At 41.2% G+C, this 18,827-nt stretch overlaps 2 protein-coding genes across 2 annotated transcripts in view; both read left to right on the top strand.

The window, feature by feature from the left end:
- Positions 1-260: 260 nt before the first annotated feature.
- Positions 261-6,261, top strand: LOC146985720 (intestinal mucin-like protein). The gene is made up of 18 exons (XM_085778929.1): positions 261-473; positions 1,800-1,974; positions 2,081-2,328; positions 2,486-2,669; positions 2,756-2,966; positions 3,095-3,270; positions 3,774-3,843; positions 4,007-4,107; positions 4,200-4,231; positions 4,327-4,504; positions 4,587-4,691; positions 4,780-4,820; positions 4,946-5,068; positions 5,177-5,275; positions 5,379-5,507; positions 5,593-5,632; positions 5,708-5,831; positions 5,921-6,261. Exons 1-18 carry the CDS (start codon positions 306-308, stop codon positions 6,120-6,122), a joined length of 2,406 nt encoding a protein of 801 aa, XP_085635055.1. The 5' UTR covers positions 261-305; the 3' UTR covers positions 6,123-6,261.
- Positions 6,262-8,156: 1,895 nt separating this feature from the next.
- Positions 8,157-18,827, top strand: part of LOC146985721 (mucin-5B-like) — a 31,836-nt gene continuing 21,165 nt past the window's right edge. The window contains exons 1-18 of the mRNA XM_085780445.1: positions 8,157-8,361; positions 8,451-8,706; positions 8,796-8,910; positions 9,926-10,016; positions 10,110-10,243; positions 10,336-10,552; positions 10,899-11,024; positions 11,118-11,232; positions 11,324-11,474; positions 13,002-13,115; positions 13,211-13,280; positions 13,399-13,536; positions 17,361-17,525; positions 17,700-17,794; positions 17,879-18,005; positions 18,125-18,380; positions 18,529-18,581; positions 18,676-18,779. Of these exons, the coding sequence (XP_085636571.1) occupies positions 8,286-8,361; positions 8,451-8,706; positions 8,796-8,910; positions 9,926-10,016; positions 10,110-10,243; positions 10,336-10,552; positions 10,899-11,024; positions 11,118-11,232; positions 11,324-11,474; positions 13,002-13,115; positions 13,211-13,280; positions 13,399-13,536; positions 17,361-17,525; positions 17,700-17,794; positions 17,879-18,005; positions 18,125-18,380; positions 18,529-18,581; positions 18,676-18,779 (2,403 nt within the window). The 5' untranslated portion in view covers positions 8,157-8,285. The remainder of the gene's footprint in view (positions 8,362-8,450; positions 8,707-8,795; positions 8,911-9,925; positions 10,017-10,109; positions 10,244-10,335; positions 10,553-10,898; positions 11,025-11,117; positions 11,233-11,323; positions 11,475-13,001; positions 13,116-13,210; positions 13,281-13,398; positions 13,537-17,360; positions 17,526-17,699; positions 17,795-17,878; positions 18,006-18,124; positions 18,381-18,528; positions 18,582-18,675; positions 18,780-18,827) is intronic.

The following is an 18,827-nucleotide window of genomic DNA, read 5'->3' on the forward strand; positions in this document are numbered from 1 at the left end:
CCAACTAGCCCAACTATAGAACCCACGACAACCCCCAAAACTACCACACCATCAACTCAAACTCCTATCACAACTGCAGGACCAACCACAACCACCACATCTACAAGTTCCACCACAGAATGCTTATGTGTACTTAATGGCACATATTACGAGCCAGGTAAGAGGACAAACAAAAATGACATGTCTTGAGTAGATGTTTTTTCTTTTGAAGTTTATGCTTACCATTGTTTATGTTATCTTTTTTCTTGTCTTTAGGGCAGGTTATATTCAACAGGGTACACCTTGGATCAGGTTTATGTCTCACCATGATATGTTCTAAAATTTGTGAGATTCTTAACAAGACAGAAATATGTCCCACGACATCGCCTCCAACTACTCCTACACCTTCTACTACCCCTACACCTTCTACTACTCCTACGCCTTCTACTACCACTACACTTCCACCGCCTATTTGCCCTGAATGGAACGTAACAGTAAGAACCCTCTTACTTCCTGCCAAATTAACGTTACAGTATAGGTTCTGCAGACAATTGTTACTGCTAATAACTGCTGCACTAGACCACCACCATCTCAGACCAAACAAACACCCATTTTCACCTATCACATTCTTGAAATATTGCCATTCGCTCTGTGAAAGCAGACAGTTGTAATGAGACATTTTGGTGTTAACCCATGGTATGCTTTACAAGTGCTCTATAACCATGTTTGTAAGTGAACTTCCTTTCACCTTGTGGGAAGTTGTACTTAGTTAATCCCTTTGATGACATCAGTGTGAGATACACCAGACAGAGTCCACTCAGGACAGGTTAAAGGTCAGGAGCCAGGGAAGCTCCTATGACAGAGTGTCCTGTGGAAATTTACAAGGGATTGTTGTGTCCTGGTGGTGAAGCTAGTCAGAACCACCAGAGTGTCATATATTTTGTCTGCTGCTATGTGTTTTGGGAACTATAAAGATAGTGAGCCTGAGAACCTCTTCAGGCCACTCACTCACTGACTGTACTCCTGTTCGGTTGTGTTTGTGTGACTCCTTTCATGAATGCTTTATTAAAACTCAAGAAAGACAGCTGACATGTAAAGATATTCTTTTAAATACTTTATTGAACGAAGTAAAATTTTTTGCCACCACACAGTAAACATACAACAGAATTGTCTATACAAGAGCCAACATAAATTGATCCAGTCACAACCATTATCCCATGGTAGCACAGATGCAACATGCCATATTGCAATGCTATCATTAATCCAAAAAGTGACATTTGGGGCATTTTTAAGCTTACTGGGTTTAGCAAGTGCCCCATGTCTGATGTAAGTTTAACCCATGGTCTAACACACTGTGACAAAGAGTAAGACCCTCCCTCCAGACATCAAGTTTACCGACCGCTAGCTTCTCTAACAACTTCAGCAAAGACCGCAGGATAGCAATACACTGCTGTCGATTTCTCCACCAAGCAACCACCATCAAAAAAACCACTCATAGCCACAAATAATGCTCAGAACAGCACCAAACTTCAGCAACAGTACAATAGGGTCACAGCCCATAGTACGAGGCATCAAACACCTGCTGGCTTTGCCTGAAAAAAGACGAAAACAAAACTCATCCACTTTCCTCCAGTTGCTTGCTCGTGGTGGGGTCAGCTGAAGGGGGGTCTTACTCTGTGTCACCGTGTTTTAGACCTTGGGTTAAACTTACGCCGGAATATCTCTTTAAGTGGCAATATGTAGCCACTTTGCATGCTTCTTATTTTTGCCAAACATTTCAAAATACAATGATTTAACCTATTTTTCCTTCTCTACACTAGCAAAACGAGACCTTCTTTTTGTGCAACTGCACCATGGCCAGATGCATTGAAAATAATACAATTGAAATAGTTCCCTATGAGTGTCCACCCCTACAGAATATCACATGTGCCAATGGAAAGAAACCAGTTCTGGTTTATGATGAGTTCTACTGCTGTCAACATTACGCTTGTGACTGTAAGCCATTCCATGGTTAAAGGATGCATGACATATTGATTGACTCTTACGTTTCTCTTTGGGAAAAGATTTGATTTTCAACTGCCCCTTTGTTGTTTCCTTTTAGGTGTATGCGAAGGCTGGGGAGATCCTCATTACATCACATTTGATGGATTATACTACAGTTATCAAGGGAACTGTAGTTACATTTTAATGGAAGAGATTTCACCGAGATATAACCTGAAGATTTATATTGACAATGTCTTTTGTGATCCCAGTGAAGATGTTTCTTGTCCTCGATCAATTACTGTATCATACTACACACAAACTATCACACTCATCAATCATAACCTAATTGGAGCAGTTCAACTGGAGGTAAATCAATATGGCCATATAAAGGTTTTACTGTATGTTCTGAGGTAATAATCTAAAAATCACAAATTAACCAGCATATTGCAGTCATGGGAGGTGATGTATCTGCCACAATACATTACCTTTTTTTGCATCACAAGTGAATTTTTCCCCCCTGTAGGCATTGAAAAACGGACAACGTCTGAAATTACCTTATTCACAATATGGTATTAAGATCATGGATTCTGGCATTAATTTGGTCTTGGAGATCCCTCACCTAAATGTGGTTGTAACATTTGGACTAGTTGGCTTCAGTGTCAACCTTCCATATAAATACTTTGGCAAAAACACACAGGGCCATTGTGGTAAGAGCATAAGTCTCTCCAGTACCATATTTATGAATCATTTGTTTGAGGTTGAACTGCAATATTAACTGTGTCTCTGTTATCAGGAACATGCAACAACAATCAGGCAGATGACTGCATGTTGCCAGGAGGTCAGCTGATGGAAAATTGTGCAGTCGCGGCTGACCATTGGCTTAGAACAGACATTGACCAACCCAAATGTAAAATACCAGCTGTACTGCCCACAAACAGTCCTAATCCTCTGCCAACCTCATCTGAATGCCCAGCAAATGCTATATGTGACCTGCTTAAGAGCAGGTAGGTATTCTCAATCCCACTGCAGCGGTTTACATGCATCCCCATAACTTTGACATAAAACTCACTTTATATTTCAGTTCATTTGTAGCATTTTAATTTGAAGTTTGTTTGTTTTTTTACTTTCACAGTGTCTTTGAGGCATGCCATCCATTTGTCTCCCCTGAACATTTCCACCAAGGTTGTATTTTTGATAGCTGCCATATATCCAACTCAGCAGTGGAGTGTATAAGTTTGCAGACTTACGCTGCTGCCTGTGCTCAGGCTGGGGTTTGCCTTCACTGGAGGAACCACACCACACAGTGTGGTAAGCAAGCACTCATAATTTGACTGTGAGCAGTGCAACAAGTTGAATTATGAGGGGGCAACTTAAAGCAGAAGTAAGCGGAATGTTTGTGTTAATATAAGTCTTAAGTAGTTCTATCTTCCGACATCAATCACTTATATAGAGTGTTTGGTCCGAAACACGGGTCTGTCAGTCACTCTGCTCTGCTGTTGCCGAGGAGAAAACTTTCTTTGTATCCTACAACCTTTATCCAATGAAGAGAGAGAACGGCATAAAGGGGCGGTCCTCTCTGTGTGTGCAGCCAAGGGATCGAATGTGGTGACATAGGGACGAGGCCGGGGACTGCTAACTCCATCGGCTGACAAGAAGTTAGCCAAAACGACCGGATCGCTTACTTCTGCTTTAATCACTGTTATTGCATTGCACACTCTAAACAGGCTACCCTGTTACACAGTTTATGTTAAATGTATGTAGGCACTGTGTGATCTAAAAAGAACCAATTTAGTTCTTTTCTTTTTCCACAGCAAGTGACTGCCCTTCAGACAAAGTTTACAAGCCATGTGGTCCTGCAGAACAGCCAACCTGTGAAGACAAGTAAGTTGAATGGAAAAATTGATTTTGCAGTTCCTCTGAGTCAGGGCTTAATAGAACATGGCTAACAGTTTGTTGTTGTTGTCAGATACGGTGCATTTAAGTAAATTAATCTGAAATAAATAATGTTGATCTGCTGTTCCTTCTTGATGATTCAATATTACAGTCCTAGTGAGTCAACTATGAACTTCACTACTGAGGGTTGCTTTTGCCCTGAGGGAATGAAACTCTTCAACAAAGAGTCTGGTGTATGTGTTGATAAATGTGGTAAGTGTAGTGTATATCTTTAAGTCTTATTGATTTCATTTTTATGAATTGAATATATTGACATTTTGACATTTGATAACAATTTTCTACAGGATGTCTTGATCCTGAGGGAATTCCTCGCGAGGTAAGTTTACTGTTCATGCTCACTTGAAATCTAAATATGGGTTATTATTAAATTGCAAGAGACAACTAAATTGTTGCTGTGGCTTATTCTTTCAGTTTAATGAGAAGTTTGAGTACAAGTGTGAAAACTGCATCTGTTCGGAGTCCACCAAGACTGTGACTTGCAAGCCTAAGATGTGCCCACCACCACCTGTAGCCAACTGTACTGAGCCAGGGTTTGTCCCTGTCAGCCAAACAAATCCATTAGACATCTGCTGTCCTGCCTATGTTTGCCGTACGTTGTGCATCATCAATGATAATGATAATTCCTTGATAATGATTCTTCAAGGTGGCTCACAGTTTTATTGTCTCCACAGAATGTCAAAGCAACACTTGCCCAGATATCAATTTGAACTGTCCAGTTGGACATATGCCAGTTATCAATGTCCCTGTGGGAAAATGCTGTCTGGAGCGTACCTGTGGTGAGCTCAACAATTCATAGAATGAACTTATATGTGAAGCCTAATGATCACAGTGGCACTAAATTTCCATTGTCTTACTCTTGTGTAGAGCCAAAGAGAGTATGTGTCCACAAAGATGCTGAATACCAGGTAAATAACACATGGATTTGTGAGGGTGAACTCTCACATTTTGTTTATGTATTAGTTTTGACTTTTAATAGTTTGTGCCACACTTCAATTTCTTAATATGATCACATTTCATCTTTTTTTGCAAGCCTGGTTCTTCAGTCCCTGCGCCTTTATGTCAAGATTGTACCTGTACCAATGAGGTGGATCCCAAGTCTGGTCTATTCAAAATAAGGTGTGACTTTCAGCAATGTCAAGAAAATTGTGACCCGGTAAGAGAAATACAACCTGTTATATTCATATTCATTAATCATCATTTTTCATCAGTGTTTCTTTCTATAACTCTATAACTCTGAACTTAACTCTCTATGTTCTCTCAGGGATATGAATATGAAGAAAGTGAGGCAGATAAATGCTGTGGGAAGTGCGTACAGAAATACTGTGCCCTTAATATTAATGGCACCCAGCAACTATTGAGGGTAAGTCGGATTGTCTCCATTTGCTTTGCATGTAAATCTTTATTGGCCTGAAGTATGCCAGTGTTTTAATGTTTGTATGTCTATCCCTGCTTATGTATGTCAGGAAGGAAAGACCTGGTCACCTCCTGACAATAAGTGTGTGCATTACACCTGTGTTAAGACCGCAGAGACTTTGTCAACGTACAAATCACACATTGTATGCCCACCTTTCCAAGAGAGCAACTGCCACCCTGTAAGTAACACTGTCAGGGACTGACAATGTCTTCACGGACATAAAGAAAACAAAATATGCTGAACTTGTTTACATTCCTCCTTAGGATACAATTCAGACTGCAGCAGATGGCTGTTGTACAACTTGTAAGTATATCATTTCCTAAGTTTTTAGGTTGAAAGCATATTAAAACAATCTAATTGTGTGGCTATTCTTCAAAGGTGTTGAGAAAGAGAAAGCCTGCAAGTTAGTACCCATGAAAACACGTGTTGAGCACAAGAACTGTGAGTCTTACGAGGAGGTAGATATGCCATATTGTGAAGGATCCTGCAATACTTTCACTAAGTAAGTATGGTATTGCTTATACAATAGATTAGATAGAAAACATTTAGTTGTAGTTTGCAAACTTTCTTATTTTCTGATCCTTTTTCCAGGTGGTCTGAAGCAGCAGCTAGTATGCAGCAGTCTTGCTCCTGCTGTAAGGAGAAACGCTCCAGCAAGCGCTCTGTTGACTTGCACTGTCTGAATGGAGATGTGGTTTCCTTCTCCTACGTTCATGTGGAGGAGTGTGGCTGTGACCACACAGACTGCAAACCTGCTCCGCAACCTTCTCGCAGGAGACGAAGTTTCCCATAGAGCAATGAAAAATCAGTCATCACATTAATGCATGTGGGCTGTAAAAATTCTTCCGATATGATTCATATGATTGTATTAGCAACAGTAGTTAAAGTATTTATCAACTAATCAAATAAAAATATGCAACTCTCTTCATGTCTGTCCTCTTGTATTGTTGTACATGTGCATGTGTTTAGGTTAATGTTTTTGGCTTTTGTACACCCTTGTGCTTGCAGTGAGAAAGAGAGAGAGAGAGAGGAAAGTTTGGGAAAGGGGGGAAGGGGAGAGGAAGTTCATTCCTCATTGACTTTACAGAGATCCAAAGTTCAACCTTTTGCAGAAGCGTACAATCATTTTGTATCAAAACATGGTTAGAAAACAAAAGCAAAAAATACAGCCAAAATCAAGTAGCCTATCTTTTATGAAGTTATTGTTAACTGGAAGAGCAAGCTCACACATTGCATGTGCACCAACGTGAAGGATCTGTTTGATCAGATGTAGGTAATATTTTTAGAATTCACAATTTTTTGAGAAATGGTTCCACAACTGTGGAGCAGACACTGCAAAAACTACCATGTAGTTTTATTGCATGCTCTGCAACCCCTAGAGCCCCTCCCCTCTTGCTTTCTCTAGCCTAGACAAGACAGATAACAGATTAACATTAAAAAGGTTCCCAACACGGGAGCTGTCGGATTACTGGTTGTGTCTCCCAGTTTGGTGTGAATGATGGTGCTACCCCTTTTCCACGCCAATATTTAATGTGTTCTGCAACGCAATTTTAAATGCTGTTTACTAATACTAATAAGTAATAACAGGTAATTAAATGTAATTAATAATTACTTACTGTAACAGTATTTACAAGATATTTTTCCTCACTAATACCAGGAGAAAGCCCACTCCTTTGAGGACAGCAATGTCCAAATCCTAGACAGAGAGGACAGATGGTTTGAAAGAGGAGTCAAAGAAGCCATTTTTGTAAAAGTAGAGAAACCATCCCTCAACAGGGGAGGAGGTCTGAGACACCACCTATCTCCAATTTACAATGCTGCCCTTTCATCCCTTCCCAGGAGATTCAACAATCTAGCCTCAAAGAACAACCACTGTTCACAAGTGGCAAGTGACTCCAACGACTGTCGTTACAACACAATAGGGCACTAACAAAGTCGATACCAACTTTCCATCAAAGGCAGTCATTTAAACGACTGTCGTTGGCACTTGGAGCACAAAAGGGAACCAGTGACATCATCACCCTTGTGAACGCCCACACAAGAGGTTAAATAGTGAGTCTCCACACCAGATAGTTGGACCAGTCCCAGCCTGGTCAGATGCGTACATGAACTGATGAAGCCTCTTGGATGAGAGGTGAAACATCTTCCTAGACAAATAACTATGTCCAGTTGCTTTCGATTTAACCTCCTTTGAAAAAAAAAAAAAAAAAAAATCTCCACAATGTGTTGATTCAGGGAGGGCAGACGATTCCCCAAATTACTGAGGGACAGGACTGTTCAGTATGTAGTTCAAATTGACATAAGACTATTTATCTTGTCACACTCATCTCACAAGTGTAACACAGTAGTGTGATATGGTGGCCAAGACCCGTCATCACTGCAAATGAAAAGAAATGCAGCTGCAAGAAAAAAAACAAAAAACGCTGCAAGTAAAAAGAAACGCTGCAATGCAAATAGGAAAAAAGCAATGGTGTCATATGTCAATTATACTAAATAAATAGTATAACAGCAAAATACAATTTTCGTATGAGTACATCATGGATAACAATTTTTAATAATTATTCATCATTAATAATTACTAACTTTTTTTATTACTTACTCCAAAAGTTACATTAGAATGAAATGTGTCACACTATTACTGAAAATGTTATCCAGATATATTGACAGAGAACACCTCTTGAACAGAGGGGTACACTTTCAGGAAACCTTTTTATTGCTGCTCATGGAGTAGAGGTTCAGGGTTGTACAAGGAGGAGTACAAGCATATTTGTTTAATTGGAAGATAAGGGGGATGTAAATATAATCTGGCATCTTCTTTCAGCACATATTTGTCTTAGGAATAGAGGTATGAGTAAAATGGGTGGTAGCAAAAGTTGTGCAATCTGAATATAAATGGGCCACTCTGGCCCGTGTGACCATTACCTCCTTTGGTGACAGCAAGCCCACATTGGCAACGATGGGGTGGAGATGTGTGTGGCTGTGTTTCCTTGCATTGTCTGTTGACATTGCTACTGATGTTCAAGCCAGAATGGGTAAGATGCCTTCAGGACTATGAATGGATTGTTTGTGCTCAACTTATACATATATATTTTTAATAAATATACTTTTATATCTTTTTCAGTTCGCAACCATGTTAGCAGCATCTGCAGCACATGGGGCAGAGGGCACTTCAAGACCTTCGATGGCGATGTGTACCAGTTCCCTGGTACGTGTGAATACAACCTGGCCTCTGACTGCCATGAAACCTACCGGGAGTTTTCTGTGCACTTGAAGAGGAAAGAGAAAGATGGAAACCCTACAGTCAGTTATGTGCTGGTCACCATCAACGACTACTCATTCCACCTCAACAAGGATTTGGTCCGTGTGAATGAAGAGCCGTAAGTAAATGGCCTGTTAGTTTTATTTCTCTCTTCTGATGTGTGCTTGGCAGTGATAAAGAAACAAACACTCCTTCCTTGTTTTGCAGGGTCAAACTGCCATACCACAACGCAGGCGTACAAGTTGAAAAAAGTGCTATTTACATCAAGCTCCAGTCCAAAGTTGGCCTCACTGTCATGTGGAACCTCGCTGATTCAGTCATGGTAAAAACTTAGATGAAGGATTTTATCTTTAAACTCTAGGTCTACTAAAAACTGATTATTGACTATTAGAGCTTTAATGGTGTTGGACACCTGGCAGAAATCTGTCCACACAGCTCTCCTTTAGGCATCTTGTATGATTCACACACATTTATGATGATTGGACCAAGTCGGTCTTTTGTTTCTGTTGAACAGACTGATCCCCAGGGACACAGATATGTATATTTCCAAAGTCTTCAGGGAATATATTAATTCCAAACACAATCCATCAGTTACTTTTCTTTAACCATTTATTCTTGACAAACAGTGCATTTGCTATGATTTGCTAACAAACTCTGAGAGTATAAATTAAATCACACTATTCTCTTCATGTTCATTTATGGGGTGATAATATAATTACAATTCAACAGTGCCTTGCCTGTGTTTCAATATTTTTAGTGTCATGAAGTTAAAGCAGAAGTAAGCGATCCGGTCGTTTTGGCTAATGCTGCGTTCCAGGCAGGCTTTTAAAACCGTAAATTACAGCTTCAAGTCACAACTTACAACTTTGTAGCGTTTCCAGGCAACCCACTCGTGTTTTTCCGACCTGTTTTACCTGTGAAAGTCACTATAACGGCCACTCGTAACTTCCGACCCGTGAACTCGTACCAGATCGAACTGGTACGACTTCACAGGTCGGAAAAACACGAGTTACGAGTTGCCTTGAACGCACCATAACGTCTTGTCAGCCAATGGAGTTAGCAGCCCCCGCCCTCGTCATGGATCTATTGGTCCTCGTCCCTGCACACACAGCCCTGCATGCCGTTCTCTCTCCTCATTGGATAAAACTTGTAGGATACGAGAAAAGTTTTTTCCTCGGCTCAGAGCAGAGCAGAGTTACTGAGAGACCCGTGTTACTCTATGTAAGTGATTGCTGTCGGAAGATATAACTATTTAAGACTTATATTAACACAAAAATATCGCTTACTTCTGCTTTAAGTTTGAAAGACTGTTAGAGCTCTTTGCTGTGTTGTTGTAGGTCGAACTGGATCAAGACTATGCCAATCGAACTTGTGGGCTTTGTGGAGACTTTAATGGTGTTCCAGTCCTCAATGAGTTCATTCACCATGGTACATTTGATTATTCACTTCATGTATACACTCATTTCATCAGTAATGCACTGTATCTTTTGTATGTGATACTATGAATATTATTACACTCAGGTCGCCAAATAAGCCCAACTGAGTTCGGCTCTAAACACAAAGTTCACCGTCCTAATGATGACTGTGAGGACCCCAATGAAGAAGGAGAGGACTCTCGTGAGTCTAGGAGTGTGCAGGACTCATGCAAGGAGTTTGTAGGTTTATTATAATCCAACTAAAAGAAATAAGTGATACCTAGCAATGTCTTGCATTTTAAACTTTAAACCCAACTCTTTTCCCCATATAGCAAACAAAGTGTGAGGAGATGTTGCTCTCCCAGTCCTGGAGCTCCTGCGCCAAACTGATCAAGCCTGAACTCTACATCCAGACATGTGTGCAGGACATGTGTGGCTGCAACAGCACTTCAAATGACTCCTGTGTCTGCAGCACACTGTCTGAGTTCTCTCGCCAGTGTTCACATGCAGGAGGACAGCCCCCCAACTGGAGGACACCACAGTTCTGTGGTAACGTTTCATGATCTTTTTTAATTTAATCATCACCTTTAAATTTTATACAGGTGTAGATGATGGGAGTATTAGAAATACTGGAACCAGGCCAGTAAAACACAACTCATTTTACTGAATAACAGTTATTGTGTTATTAATAGACTTTATCTTTCCTTTGACACCTTTAATGGCTAACAGCATAGGGAAAGGCCAGATATGTTTGTATCAGTAAGTCCTATGACATTAATCTTTTTTTTTTAAATAAATCTGGATACAAGGAAGTTAAATAAGTAAACAAAATGGAAAGAAAATCAAATGAGTCACATCCTGCCAAGTCATTTTCACCTGTACCTTATCTTCTCAGCTAAACAGTGCCCATACAACATGGTTTTTGAAGAGAGTGGTTCCCCTTGCATTGATACTTGCACATATCAGGACACAAGTTCACTGTGTGAGCTCCACAAAATGGATGGCTGCTTCTGTCCACCTGGTGAGTGATCTTCACATTTGAAACCATGTTTCTTTCTACATAATGCATTGTTAAGAGTTTTCTGTTAACCCTTCATGTAACTGTCTCCTACAGGTACCGTGTTGGACGACATTTCCAAGAGAGGGTGCGTCCCTCAGTCTGAATGTCAGTGCTTCAAAGACAAAATCTATAACTCTGGCGAGGTTTACCGACAGGACCAAATGGAATGGTAAGTCAAATGTTTCATGCTATAAAACAAATGTATTATTTTTAGGTGCTTTCCTTTCATTTTTTATCTGAAATGATTTGGCCTGTTTCAGCACATGTTTGAAGGGGAAATGGGATTGTAAGAACTTGAAAACACCTGCTACATGTGCAGTCGAAGAGGGCTCACATGTAACTACTTTTGATGGGAAAACCTACACCTTCCATGGAGACTGTTACTACACTCTCGCCAAGGTGGAAAGCAAGGTGAGTGGGTTATTGTTTTGCACAATTCAATCACAGGAAAAATATAATCAGTGGACTCTAGTTTTGTAGGCCAGGCGCAGTCTAGGCGCAGCAGTTATGCCGCGCCAACGGGGTGTGTCCGCCTGGACTTTGCAAGTTTCGTGCACGGCACAGTCCGGCGTAGACCGGTGCAGGCACTCCTCCCATCCCTCCTACCCGTGCAAGTGAGAAAGAGGGAGAAGAGAAGGCGTGAGTGGGAAATGAGGAGGAGAGAAGGCTTGAAGTGGGATTGACACAGCCAATTCAGATCTTCACCAATCAAATGAGCTCCTCTCCTCACCTTTAACTGCGCCGCGGTTGATGCGCACTGCAATTTTGTCATTTTATACTTCGACATGGACAGAGGAGACAGTGACGTCAGAGGCCAAACCTCTCCCAGGAGGAAACAGGTGTTTTGGTCCGGGAGGTCCGAGCTCAGAGTGATCGAATAAGGAGTTTACTAATATCGTTAATCAGGTTTGATCTGATACACTGAGAACCGCTGCCCAGTGTATAAAAACAACAACAACTAATAAACTAATAAAGAAACTCACATTTAGTAACCCATATTTAAACCCTGTGTAAGAAAGATGAGAGGTCTACACTAATCACAACATAAACAAACATCATGCGTAACAGGGATGAAATCAGGAGCATCTCAGCATAAAGAACGCATTCCCGAGCGTCTCTCTCTCTCTCTCTGTCTGTCCGTCTCTTTTTTATTTATTTTTTTTCTGTGATGAGAGATGCTGAGTATGCTCACTATCTGATACCGAGGCTGTTGTGGTTGCAGAGGGAGGGATGATGATAGTTTGTTTGTTTTTTGTCACGCTGCGTAACGACGCGGTCGCTCGCCGCTAATAAATTAATAAGTAAATAAATAAATAAAGCGGATCATCACAACGGCACACTGTGTAGTCTCAACGCGGCAGCGACATGCAGTCATCCACCCTCACAATCCTGCTCTTGGGACATCCGCTGTTGCTTTTTAGTCCCAGTTCGTCCCTGCTGTGTTAATTCAGGTCGAGTTTCTCTTACGCGTGCCAACAGCCTTTGATCTGACGTCAGATGTGACGAGACAATCTATATGCACGTGTTGATTCCATTAGTTGCAGTAAATAGTGTTTGTTGTGATTATTTATTGCATTTAAATATGCCTGGAACTGTGGAAACCTGCCTGTGAGGTCTTGGTGACATGTGAGCACTGTGCGCCGGTGAACCAATCTACCACCGCAGGGCTTTTGGCGCACCCTCTGCGCGGCTTTTTGGCATGAAACTTCCACTGCGCCAAGCTGAATCTGTGACACCTCCCCCTGCTGCACCGCCACACCCATCTCGGCGCACCTCAGTCTACCAATCTGCCAAACTGACCATGCGCCAGGCTGCGCTAGTCTAAACTTGCACGGCGCTGGCTGCGCCACCTTGCGCCGCGCCACGAAACTAGAGCTAAAAATGTTTTGCTGCTGATTGATACAAGTTGTTCTTTCGCACTTCTACTGTTTTTTGCAGGATGCTGCAAGTCCAAAGTTTACAGTCTTGGCCCAGCTGGTGCCATGTGCAAACCAAGAGTTTGACACTTGTCTGAAAACCCTCAAAATCCTGATAAACAATGACAAAAACAATGTGAGTTCAAGACTGCAAGTTAAAACAACTGTGGTCATTTATTATTTCACAATGACATCTGTAACCCTCAAATGATCTGTTCTGTTTCTATTTAGGTATTAACATTCGGTTCAGATGGCACAGTAAAGCAGAATATGCAGACCATCACTTTGCCCTACCACTCAGGTGAGTCAGACAATAAGACACATTTTATTGTCTTCTGTCTTTTTTGTGATGATACTGGCAAATGATCTTACTGTTTCTTGTTGCAATGTTTCATACAAAATCGTTTCTTGATTTAAAGGTGACATCAACATATTCCACGCTTCATCCTTTCACATACTGCTCCAGACCACTTTCGGGTTGCAAATTCAGATCCAGCAGGTGCCTCTTATGCAAGTTTATGTCAGGTTGGACCAGAGCTACAAGGCAAAGACACGTGGTGAGTTTTAAATGTGTGGTAACATGTAGTGTTGTCATAATCAAAAATATGTCAGTATATATAATACCCTTAGATTATTGTACTAAATGTGTAGTGTAAGTAATTAATTTGTATTTGGAAGTTAAAGGATAAGTACCGTTTTTTACAATCTGGACCTTATTCTCAAAGTGGGTGCTGCGGTACACTGGGGTACCGTCTGACTGCGTCAGGGATGCCGTGAAAAAAATACCTCTTCTGACATTTCATATACATTATTTTTACATATAGCCTATGCAAAGGGGCCGTGTCCACCGGACGCCATTTTAGCACCGTGGTAAAGTGAACCGCTGTTTGCGAGATAGTGGTAAAGTGAGCCGCTCTTTGATTTTCGTTGGGCGCGTGCTACAGCACGGTAGGCACGGTTCTCAAGCAAAGTGAAGGTCCTGAAAGATACATAAAGCCTACGTGCTTTTACTGGAGAAATGCGGAGGAAAATCACTTCTAAGATGAATCAACTTTTTAGTTATATTTCACTGCCGTAAAGGGGAGAAAAATCACCTTTCATCGACATTTTACTGTAGAAATGTGGAGAAAAATTAATTTAAAACGACCCCTATAATAAAAGCCAATCACAGTATGCTGACTTTTGACCTTACCTCACATTAATTCCTTCATATGTGTATGGCTCTTTTCTTTTGCATACTGTTCCTGGGGTCTTATTCTACTTCTGGTATCATTTTGGTGGCATTCTACTGTAGAAATTTGGAGAAACATAATTTTAAAAATCCCACCCATAATGACTCAACCCCATTTACAGTATGCTGACCTTTGACCTTACGTCAGATCAATTCCTTCATAGGTGTGTTCCTCATTTCTTTTGCATACTGTTCCTGGGGTCTTATTCTACTTCTGGTATCATTTTGGTGGCATTTAACTGTAGAAATTTGGAGAAAAATCATTTAAAAAATCCCACCCATAATGGCTCAACCCCATTTACAGTATGCTGACCTTTGACCTTTGACCTCAATTCCTTCATAGGTGTGTTCCTCATTTCTTTTGCATACTGTTCCTGGGGTCTTGCTCTACTTCTGGTATCATTTCGGTGGCATTTTACTGTAGCAGTGCGGAGAAAAATTGATTTAATCTGATTTAATAATGGTCAGCATACTGTAAATGGAGTTAATCATGAGGGTGGTTTTAATCTGAATTTTCTCTACATTGCTACAGTAAAATGCCACCAAAATGATACCAGAAGTAGAACAAGACCCCAGGAACAGTATGCAAAAGAAATGAGGAACACACATATGAAGGAATTGATCTGACGTAAGGTCAAAGGTCAGCATACAGTAAATGGGGTTGAGCCATTATGGGTGGGATTTTTAAAATAATTTTTCTCCAAATTTCTACAGTAAAATGCCACCAAAAATGATACCAGAAGTAGAGTGAGATGTCAAGAACAATATGCAAAAAAAATGAGGAACACACCTATGAAGGAATTGATCTGACGTAAGGTCAAAGGTCAGCATACTGTAACTGCGTTTTATTATAGGGGTGACTTTAAGGTTATTTTTCTCCAAATTTCTACAGTAGAATGCCACCAAAATGATACCAGAAGTAGAATAAGACCCCAGGAACAGTATGCAAAAGAAATGAGGAACACACCTATGAAGGAATTGATCTGACGTAAGGTCAAAGGTCAGCATACTGTGAATGGCTTTTATTATAGGGGTCGTTTTAAATAAATTTTTCTCCACATTTCTACAGTAAAATGTCGATGAAAGGTGATTTTTCTCCCCTTTACGGCAGTGAAATATAACTACAAAGTTGATTCATCTTAGAAGTGATTTTCCTCCGCATTTCTACAGTAAAAGCACGTAGGCTTTATGTATCTTTCAGGACCTTCACTTTGCTCGAGAACCGTGCCTACCGTACTGTAGCGCGCGCCCAACGAAAATCAAAGAGCGGCTCACTTTACCACTATCTCTCAAACAGCGGCTCACTTTACCGCAGTCTTTTAGCGCTCTGGGCGTCTACTTTCCATTCAAATCCTATGGAGTTCAACGCTCACACCGCTCAGCGCCCTCGGCAGAAAAAAAGCTTTCGGTGCTTCCTTTTTTTTGTCACGGCGCTCGGAGCGCTCAGAGTTGAAATATGTTCAACTTTTGGAACAGGGCCGCGCTTGTCACGCGGCTCGGAAGTGACGGCTCGTTTTGTAACCTGGTAACGGCAGCGTTCTGAGAGAGGGAGAGCTAGAGAGAGGGAGAGCGACTGCTCCAAAAGCGCGTCCGGTGGACACGGCCGTTGGTCACAGGTGCTCAGAGCACTTGTGGACGCTGTGGAAAAAAATGCGTCGTACCAGGCACACGTCCCTGCGGCAACTTTTGCTTATTTCATCTGAAACAATGCAGTGGAATTTGTGGAGTTTGTCGATAAACCATCTTAAATGATGGTGAGACACACCCCCTCCTCTATCCAGTGGATCTGTGCCCGCTCTGTTCCGACTCCGGTGCGTTTGATGTATAAAAACACTCCGCTGCACACGGTGGAAACTCTCTGATTGTTCGCAACTGAGTCAGAACGGAGCGGAGACGCGGTGGATATTCATTTGAGCGCGTGCCTGCGCGCTGCGCGCATGTAGACCTTCTCTCTTCCTCTCACATTGCGGATTATTGTGTGCGTGTGTGTGTGTGCATATGTAGGCTACAGAGGCACCTGTGCACCCTGCATTTACAGTTTGTATTATGGTCTGTTAAATAATACTGTCCCATCTAAATAAACAGGACATTTACATTTAGGCTATGCAGTGTCACTTTGAATTATATTTTACACAGGGGTGCCGTGAGATTGTATGCACTTTTGAAAGGTGCTGTGACTGAAAAAAGTTTGAGAAACGCTGCTCTATAACACATTATCCGCCGGACCGCCGCGAAACGAAAAATCATTTCACCAATATTTTGTTATGATAAACTAGTGCTATTCCCCTCCGAGCCCGTGGTGTCATGTTATCAACATCCGTGGTCTGTAGGTTGACCTATTAACCTCTGACCTGGATGATGTCATCTCTGACCGCTGCCCGGCTCATTCTGATAATAATCATTCTGCTTCGGCATTCAGGTCCATTTTTAGCTCAACTAGCCAGAGCTTTAGTGAGTCCAGGTTGTGGAGAGGAAGCCTGTGGAAGCTGAACTTTGTCCAGTTGCTCATTTTGTTCTGACAAATCAGAAACACGCAGAAACGAACCATAGCATTAGCGGTAGCAACAAGCGGAGATGACATCATCCAGGTCAGAGGTTAGTAGGTCAACCTACAGACGCCGGATGTTGATAACATGTCCGCCCGGACTCAGAGGGGACTAGCACTAGCCTATCATAACAAAATATTGGTGAAATGAACGAGTTTCGCGGCGGATAATGTGTTATTTAGAGGCTGCATTGCGTGCCCCGTGTTCTCGCATTATATGGATATACGCGGCTCTCGGCTGGATCTAATTTCGTCGGAACGACTTGTAATGACACCAAAGTTATCTGGATGTATCTAAATGTATTTTATGCTAGAAGTAAGGTCCAGATTGTCAAAAACAGTAATTATCATTTAATTTTGCTATATACAATACAACAAATGAGTGCAAACAAACAGAAAAAGCCACAATAAAATAAAATAAAAATACTTAACATATGAAACACTCAGAGCTTGTTTTTTTTAACACAATTTCTCTATGAAACAATATACAGAAAGTATATGAAATAATCTCAATTTACCTTAAAAATGAAAATGAATTGATGAATCCATGAATCATCAGAGTTATATGCATTTGTATAAATGTCTAAAATATTTGGTTTCTTCAGGTTTATGCGGGAATTACAACATGGTCCTGCATGATGACATGAAAACACCTCAGGGGATCGTGGAGGGAACAGCAGCAACTTTTGCGAATTCATGGAAATCTAAAGTCATGTGTGAAGACAGAGGAGAAAGACTTGAAGACCCCTGTTCCCTCAGTGTGGACAATGGTAAAATAGCTGTGACTGCTTTTGTTCCACTAGTCAAACAAGTTTTTGTAGACTGGTTCTCTGCTTTAAACACATTTTTATAGTCTTCAAATGTGTTAAACTGAAACAATTGCACACAATCTAACACAACCAAGGACATGGAAAATAAAAGGTTGACTGTTTCTTCCTTTACAGAGCAGTACGCCAAACACTGGTGCACCTTGCTACGAAAGCCAAATTCTACCTTTGCACAATGTCACTCACAAGTGGATCCTGAGATGTACTTCAAGGTACAGCAAAATCACTCTATTTGTCTGTGATTAAATTAAATTTTGATGAGACTGTAGTTGTAAAACAGTTCTGTGGTTCTGCAGCGATGTACGTATGCCAGCTGTAACTGTGAGAAGAGTGAGGCCTGTCTGTGTGCTGTCCTGTCCTCCTATGCACGGGCTTGTGCATCAAAAGGAGTGTTCTTGACAAACTGGAGAGAGAAAGTGTGCGGTAAGATTTTTATTTCATTCTCCTCTGGTAAAATGACGTGACTATTTAACCAATGTTATTGCTTTAATTAGTGGGCCATAAACTATTAAGTGACCATCCTCACATTATCCACAAAACAGATAAATACTCAACAAGGTGCCCAGCATCTCAGACCTTCTCTTACAAGCATCAGAGATGCCAGTTGACCTGCAGATCACTGAGCTCTAAGCAGCAGAGCTGTACTACTGATTTCCTGCCTGTGGACGGCTGCTCCTGCTCTGAGGGTCTCTACCTCAATGACAAAGGCATGTGTGTCCCCATGGCAAAGTGTCCATGCTACCATAACGAAAAGTACATCAAGCCAGGAAAGTCCATCAGCGTCAAAGACGAGCACTGGTGAGTTAGATGTTTTCAATTAGGTGAAATCAGTCACTCCAGATTTGAGCAGATTTAGTGTAACTGTAAAGTTTGCAACAAAGAGTTTAAGAAACTAAATGTCTGGTGCTTAAGTATCTTTTGTGTTGCATCTTATATCTTCTTCTAGTGTTTGTACTAATGGAGTGCTTCATTGTCGTTCATGGAGAACCCGTTCATCAAGTATGTTTTGTTCTATTTATCTAATTATTTCTTTTACGCAACTGAAGTGTTTAGTTGATGTGTATATTAAATCACTGTCTCTTTTGGTTTAAAGCATGCCCGTCTCCAAAGGTGTTTTTCAATTGCTCCACTGCGGGCCCAGGAGACCTTGGAGTGCAGTGTGCACAGACTTGTTTAAATCTGGACCAAGATGAATGTGTGAGCTGATTTAGCTGTGTTTAAGTTTGCATCCCTGTCTCATATAAA

The sequence above is a fragment of the Trachurus japonicus genome, chromosome 6, assembly GCF_045865225.1.
Source record: "Trachurus japonicus isolate A0001 chromosome 6, Traja_1.0".
NCBI lineage: Eukaryota > Metazoa > Chordata > Actinopteri > Carangiformes > Carangidae > Trachurus > Trachurus japonicus.

What these genes read in the sequence shown, in the direction of transcription:
- LOC146985720 (XM_085778929.1), top strand. Translation starts at nt 306, where the DNA reads ATGATATGTTCTAAAATTTGTGAGATTCTTAACAAGACAGAAATATGT. An exon ending in ACAAAGATGCTGAATACCAG is followed by an intron (nt 4,821 to 4,945) that starts GTAAATAACACA and finishes TTTTTTTGCAAG; the next exon opens with CCTGGTTCTTCAGTCCCTGC. An exon ending in GCACCCAGCAACTATTGAGG is followed by an intron (nt 5,276 to 5,378) that starts GTAAGTCGGATT and finishes TATGTATGTCAG; the next exon opens with GAAGGAAAGACCTGGTCACC.